At 40.8% G+C, this 7,987-nt stretch overlaps 1 protein-coding gene across 1 annotated transcript; it reads left to right on the top strand.

Annotated features, from left to right (window-relative positions):
* The first annotated feature begins 3,216 nt into the window (after positions 1-3,216).
* On the top strand, positions 3,217-4,134 carry LOC115077599 (olfactory receptor 5B21-like). The gene has a single exon (XM_029579896.1). The coding sequence runs from the start codon at positions 3,217-3,219 to the stop codon at positions 4,132-4,134; it is 918 nt and encodes a 305-aa protein (XP_029435756.1).
* Positions 4,135-7,987: the final 3,853 nt, after the last annotated feature.

Here is a 7,987-nt window from a genome sequence, read left to right as displayed (position 1 = left end):
AAGAGGAGAGAGACCGGAGAGACTGGTAACCAACCCACACACGGAGAGAGTCCCCTGGATATTCTTGTCGGGACTTTGTTGAACATCTTTAACGGCCCTGAGGAGGGTTGGCCAGGGCGTTCCTCTGAGTGACATCATCGGGCCGCGTCTGCCACTATTTAAACAAGCGGCAGACAGTGCGTCATGCCGTCGGCGCGCTGTCTAAGCCGCGCGCTCCGTAAGGGGCGTGCGGCTCGGTCCAGTTTAGGCTGGCGAAGGCGAGGAGGCGAGAACCTCTGGTCCTTCTCCTCTTTACGGAAGTGTTCTTAATTTATCTTTGCTCTTCGTCTCTCTCTCCATTTATTTTTTTGTTACATAAGGGAAGAAGAAACCTTGCTGTAAAATTTTGTGATTAATTTTTTTTTTTCCATAATGAGTGGCGTTCTTAACAGTAAGATGCCACACACTAAACAGAAGGGGAAGGTAAGGCAGGACGCCTCGACCCCAGCCCGACCAGCACCCATTCAAACCACTTTGCCAGGATATTATCTTAAAGCAGGAAAAGAAACCCTGGAGAGTCCTGCTATAATGTTGAGTGAGGAGCAAGCACCCACATTATTGGGAGATGTGACCCTGAGTCCCGGGGCCCCAATAATACCTACCCCACCAAAGAGCACTGCGTCGGCCAGTGAACCAGGCTTCTTTCTAAGATGGATGGCGTCGTTGGAATCAAGTCCGATCGAGGAGGTAAATGGCATAGAGACTGCAATGCCAGAGAAGGTAAGAAGAGGCGACCCTCTTGCCGATGAAGGGGGCCTCTGTCCAAATAGAGACAGAGAGATAACCGGCGGAAGAACTGCTCCGGTTAATGATTGGAAAGCTCCTTCTCTCTGGATGACAAAGATACCTCTAGGATCTCTAATGTTCAGCTTTTACCTACTGAAGTAGATTTATTTAGAGGAGATGCTACTAATGTTACATTAGAAATGATATTGAAAGCAGTAAATGTAATTCATAAGGATATTGGGAAGCTTAATTTAAGTGTAAATGACATGCAAAAAGCAATATCAAATTTGAATCCATTGGTAACAAGTAATGTGTTAGCAATAACAAAGGTTGAAGAGGAAATAACTCAATTGAAACAATTTCAGACAACTATTATACAGGGTGAAACAATGCTCTCTAGGAAAGTAGAGATATTAGAGAATAGTATTCGACAGGTTAATTTGAGGATGGTCAATTTTCCTAAGTGTAGATTGACCTCCCCAAAGGAACAGTTGAAGAATTATTTCCAGGAGGTACTATTATTACCTCCTGAGAAAATACCTAAAATAGTAAGTGCTTACTTCATCAAATGGAAAAATGGTGAAGAAATATTAGATCAGCCAAAAACAACATTAAATGTAACAGCTTTGATAGAGACGTCTTTTAGTGCTCAAGTAGAAAGGAGGGGTACATTATTGGTAAAATGTTCCCTTTCATCTCAAAGGGAAAACATTTTGAAAATGTTTTTGGAAAAAAGGGCCTCTCTATATCTTGGCCAAAAGATACGGGTTTACCCCGATGTTGCTAGAGAAACTCAGTTGAGAAGAAAAATATTCTTGGTATTAGCTAACCAGGCGAGAACATTTGGAATTAACATCGCTGTTAGATTTCCATGTAAGATAGTAATGTATGTAGAAGGGGTAAAATATATATATTACGAGCCAGAACATCTTGAGAAATTCCTAGAGGAATATCGTAGTCAAAGGAGGGAAGATCAATCCTAAACCAAGACACAAATTGGGTAAATAGTAAATCCTGTTAATCCCTTATACTTTTTTTTTTCAGAATAGCTTTTGACGATGTACTTGCTTATTATTTCTCCCTAAGTATCTAGTTTAGTACTTTGGAAATAAGAATGATAAAAAAATTTAATTTAATTGTTTAAATATGTTTTATGTAATAATGACATCTTATTTCTTACTTCTAAGTTCAATTGTATTATTGAATTATGTAATTTGAAAATTAGAAATAAATAATAATAAAAAAAAATAATAATTTAACTGGCTTTTACATAAAGTTTCTGGAGTTCTGGCCCATTAAGAAGTATTAGTCAGGAAGAGATGGATTTACCACTTCTATCTGGGAGTAACAGGATGTCATTTCCCCATAAGGGTCTTCTGGGTTCTTTAAAGTGACCCCCGATTGGCCACTATCGAACACAGAATGCTGGCCTTGATAGACTATTGGATTGATCCATTATGGAATTTCAGTTAATACTCCTTGTATCTTCTAGACTTATACAGACATATTTGTTTCTTACATTTCAGATCAGAAAATATTAAACCAGAATAAAACCGTCATGATTAGATTCAGAGATTATACAGCCTTCCTTATGTGATCTGGAATAAGCTGAGTTATTGGAAAATAAGGCTTTGAGCATTAATGGTTTACTCCAGCTTTTTATTACAGAACTTCTATAAAATTTAATTACTTTAATTATGGAGGCACGACTTCCATTTTATGGCAAACCATCCCAATGGTTTTCTAAATGTATCTCTCTCTAGCCATGATACTTTTCATTTATTTTAAAATGCAAAAACAGGACATTGTGTTAATCTCAGAAATCATAAAAGCAACAGTAAAGACCCACATGAGAAGAGTTAGAAAGAGATGATTTCCCTTGTAAGGTTCAAGTGACCCAATCTGTGGAGGTCTCTTCCTCAGCCATGTACAGCAAGCAGAGCTTCAGTTTTATCATTTGGTTCATGCCGCATAAACTTTTATTAATCATTTTAACATTACAAATATTAAATGTAATGGATCACCATCCCATACTCGGAGCCTGATCTTATGTTTCCTCTCTAAGGATCTTCAGCTGCTCTTGTGTTATCTTTGCTAAGGAAGGAACCTTAGAATTGTTTGAATACTGAAATCATAAATCACATCTATCCCTTAGGAAAGGTATCATCTCTACAAAACTACCTGGATATTTTACCTTTTATTTATGCTCATGTGTGGATCTTCACAGGACAGGATGGACCTTTAGATAACAAAATCCTTCATCTGACCAATCTCCACCCAGCATAATGAATGAACAACGTATTGCTAATGAATTTAATGTGAGACCCAATGAAGTGAAGACCAGTGACCTTCAATGCTGGCCATACATTGCAGCATCTGTAAAACTCAATGACATTTGCATTTGACATACACATCATCTCTAGTTACTTCATATATATCCTACGAGAAGAGATGGAAAATATGACGATGGTGACAGAATTCATTATTCTGGGACTTTCTGATAATCCCCAGCTGCAGGTTCCCCTCTTCCTGGTCTTCCTTCTCATCTACCTGATCACCCTGCTGGGGAACCTTGTAATTATCACACTGACCTGTGCTGACTCCCGCCTGCATACCCCCATGTACTTCTTCCTTAGTAATCTCTCATTCACAGACATCAGCTACACCTCAGTCATTGTCCCAAAACTTCTGAGGATCCTCCTATCAGGGGATAAGACCATTTCCTATGCTGGATGCCTACTGCAGTTATATTTCTTCATTAGCTCTGGTAGTGCTGAGGCCTTCCTGCTTACTGCCATGGCTTATGACCGCTATGTGGCAGTCTGCCATCCCTTAAACTATGCACTTATCATGAATCAGAGGGTCTGTAACTTCCTGGTGGCCACCTGTTGGATTACCAGCTTTCTGAGTTCTGGGGCAATCTTGGCTTCTGTTACCCACCTTTTATTCTGTGACTCTAATGTGATCGAACATTTCTTCTGTGACCTCATTCCCTTGTTAAAGCTTTCTTGCAATGACACAGCTGGCCCTGAAACTGTATTATTTGTTGAAGCTGCATTGATGTCAGTGCCTGCCTTCCTTGTGATTATTACATCTTACACATACATCATCTCAGCCATTCTGAGGATCCGCTCTGCAGAGGGAAAGCGTAAAGCCTTCTCCACCTGTTCTTCCCACCTCATTGTCATCTCCATGTATTATCTGTCACTCTTCTCCATGTACCTGAGACCCACCTCAGCATACTCTCAGGAACAGGGTAAAATCCTGTCTCTGGTATATACAACTGTCTCCCCCATGCTGAACCCAATAATTTATAGTCTGAGAAACAAGGAAGTGAAAAATGCACTGAGCAAAGTCATAGGGAGGTAGCTCATGGGACCATATGGTGTGGAAATCACAGCAGATTTATCAGATGGATGAGACTCCTCTTTCTAATGGGGATTCATAGAGAGATAGAGCTTGAGATGATCCTCCTTTTAACAGTTGAAAGAACCTACTCTAGTCCTCATTTAGGAAAAATGTTAGAGATCTTACCTAAGAAAAGATTCAAATGAAATATAGAAACTCTTCAGATGAGAGCGGGATCTATTTATAGTAATCCTGAAATGAGCTGGATCTACAAGACCCTCATGAATGAGAACTGACCTCCCTGTGGAGAATCACTTCTAACTCTCTGGGATCAGTCATTTTACCCAATCTACCCCAGCCCATTCATACCCAGCCATGAGGGAAACATTTCTTTATCACCTCTCCTGATAAAGCAAGGAATTCTAAGACCTACACACACTCCAATTTAGCATCAGACCACTGTGGCATTATTCCTCTTTATTATTGTGTTGTTATATCACTCCTGTGACTTAAAGGTCATTGTCACAATTTTAAGAATGACTAATTGTCCAGAAACCTGGAATCCAAGGCCTAGTCTGTGTTCTTATGGAGGTGAGGCAATTAGTCATGATGGGAGCTGCTCTCTTAGAAACATAGAAACGTGTTTGAGTACTGATTTGGTCTTGGCCTTACAGTTCTCATGCTCACTGTACAGACATTCTTTAATATAGCTGAGTATTTATCTTATTACTTCCTGCACCTTCATTAAATTGTTTCTCCTATTCATGCTGTGTCTCCCAGTCTCATTTCATTAGCCCTTTAAATGTTATAGGTCCAGAGAAGAAGATAATTGTTTAATGACGTGGAATGTTCTGTAAATTAAGCTGATCTAAGAAAACATAGGAAGACTAACAGAACAGCTAAGGATTTTTATTTTTCAAATAGACAGTGAGGATAACTTTCAAATAATTACGCACCATGGCATATATGCATTATATGGACATAGATATATTTACCATTGTATTTTATAACCCATGTGTATCACATAAAAGCATATTATTAAATATAGGATTTTTTTTTTACTCTGCAACAGACATGCACATGTAGGCTTACACGAGAATATATGCAATACATTGAAACCATATATGTCAATGCATTAAATGCATGTACTTTTCCTACCAATTTTAAAGATATACATGTGAACATTTTATGCGGGAAAGTAAAGTAGGACTTACTTTTGTAAGTCTTGGTTTCTGCTTGTAAGTCAGCCAAATTTAAAACATGCGCACATCAGCAAAATTACCCAGTTTACCAATTAGACCATCAGTTCACCCAAGCCTTCCCCAGGTCATTGAGACCTTTAGCACCCCCAGTTCTCCCAGACCTCCCACCCAGTCAGTATTAAACAGTAAATGCATTTAAGGTCATGTAAGGCAGATAAATAGTAGATGTAGAATTAAATGAGTAGATTGGTAAATGTATGTACATAAGTTTCTTATAAAAAAGCAGCTTACGTGTGTAAGTGTTGGCCCTGCCCTAAACCTCCTATTCTGTCCCTTTTTTCAGACATATATGTGCACATATATGTGAGCAGTATTGTAAATTAGAGGTTCACACATATGCTTCAAATATGCATGTATATGCTGTTATCTACATGCACACCATTTTGTAAATATACTCCAGAGAGTAGAGAGAGCTACTAGAGAACGTGGCAGAACAACAGATAGCCACAGACTTTGCTGCTCAAAATGAATCAGCATCAGGAACATAAAATGTGATTCCAAAGCTAAATTCAAATAACTATATTAACGGAAAGTTCTGGATCACAGCACAGCATCTGCTGCTAGGGAGTCGCTACCATATTTAACAACAGAAAAGAAAAAGCAACCACCTGTGTCTGCAATAAAATGGTTTTGGAAAGCTTAGGTATATGACCCAAACTTGTCCGAGGTGCCAGTTAAAAAGTGGCAGCACTAGGAAGTAAGTACAGTGATAATGCAGGGAACCGTGGGCTGTCATGACATGTATACAGCCCCCAGTTGTACATATTTTCCAGCCAGGGAGCAGGGTCAGAATATAGGATTAAAAATGAACTATGCTCCCACAATAAATCAAAGATATGGGAGGAGTGTGCAAGGGGGGAGAAAACATACTCCAAAGCCTTATTTGTTCACACACTTACCCCCAGTCCCTCCCAGCTCATTCTAGACAACTACACAACATTCACAGATTTAGGCAACAAAGGTAATATTTTACTCAACCCTGAAACTATTTATAGAGATGTGAATTGTTTTTTGTGTTTGTGTTGTTCTTCGTTTTTTGGCCGCTGCTGAAAATGTCATTTTTTTGCAGTTCGGGGGTTTTTTTTCGCGAAAAATCATTTTTTGAGTTAATGCGCACTAACTCCCCATTAGTGCACGCTAACAAAAACCTTTACATTTTGTTATTTTTTGTTACTTTTTGTTAGCGAGCACTAATCCAAAAAACGAATTTTCGTGAAAAAATGGGAAAATCCCAGTCATTTTTCGGGGTCCCCAAAACATGCCGAATTGGACAATTTTGTTGAAATTTTCCAATTCAGAAAAAAACAAAGGCACATCTCTAGAAACTAACCCAAAGTTAATGCAACAAATATATTCAGGGTAGAATTCAGGTAATTATGTGTGTAGAGGGTTACCAAACAAAATGAGGATGTTATGCTGGGGATGAACCCTTGTCCTGGAGCAGTGGAGAACAGCTCCCTGGTAGGGACTAGGAAGCACCTGCCCCTGTGGGGGTAGCACTGGAGGAGACAGAAACTAGGATGAGCTTCACCACTGGAAGCCCGCGGTCCCCTTGGGTGGAGCCCGTAGGGACCCGGGATGCTTAGACTTAGGTGGGCCTCACAATGTCTCCTGGGGAGGTAGTAGACATGCATGCCCACAGACAGCAGGGGAGAGTGGTCAGACTCAAGGCTGTAGGTCTGATGGAGCAAGGAGGACCAGAACAGCGTAGGTGATGACAAGGCTAGGGACAGAGCCAGAATCAGGAGGCGTGGTCCATCAGGCAGAGGTCAGAATCTGGGAGTCAGTCTGAGGAGTAGTCAATAAGGCAGAAGTCAGCTTTCGGAGGTCAGATGAGGTCACAAGGCAGGCAGAGGTCAGGAGGCAGGCAGCAGACAGAGATGTCAAGGAACAGGCCGAGGTCAGTACCAGAAAGACAGTCCAAAGGTACTACCTGAGAGATGAACAGACAGACACAGGAACAGTGGGACACTGGAACAGTAGGATGCAGGAACAAGGCTGGAACAGTAGGATCCTGGAACAAGACTGGAACAAAGCTTAGAATGCAGAGACAATCTAGTACACAATACAATGCCAACCCGATTGCCAAGGCAAGGAAGTGCAGATAGCGACTTCCTTAAGTTGTTCCTTCAATCAGGGTGCGCTGAGGAGCTAGGACCCGCCCCTGACCCTACAAGAGGCCGGGCGTTCGTGCACGTACGCGTAGGGATGTTGTCAACGCCACAGAAGTCGCTGAACTCCGGCATGAGGCCTGATGTGCAGTGGAAGGCCCAGTGACCGCCGCCAATGGATGCCGAGGCCTGGAGGAGCTCACAGCTGCTACTGGGGAGGCTGACCCGGGACCTGCAGAGGAGCCATAGAGGTGAGCAGGCCCTTGCGTGGCCTGGGCGCTGACAAGGCACGCAACAGAGGACAACTTATACTAAAAGTATAAAAGGTATAGCTTTTTATTTATTCATACTATTTATTTATCTTATTTGTTGGTGTAAGGTTTGACACAGGAGTCCTCTTTTGTGAACCTCCATGTCTGTGCTTTCTTTCAAATATACTGTTTATTCAAATATATTATTGGTTATGTATCCTTTTTCTTTCTTTTCTTCATTTTTTGTACA

This window comes from Rhinatrema bivittatum, chromosome 16, assembly GCF_901001135.1.
Source record: "Rhinatrema bivittatum chromosome 16, aRhiBiv1.1, whole genome shotgun sequence".
Lineage (NCBI taxonomy): Eukaryota > Metazoa > Chordata > Amphibia > Gymnophiona > Rhinatrematidae > Rhinatrema > Rhinatrema bivittatum.
Note: the sequence above shows the minus strand (reverse complement) of the source record. Positions and strands in the feature narration are given on the sequence as shown.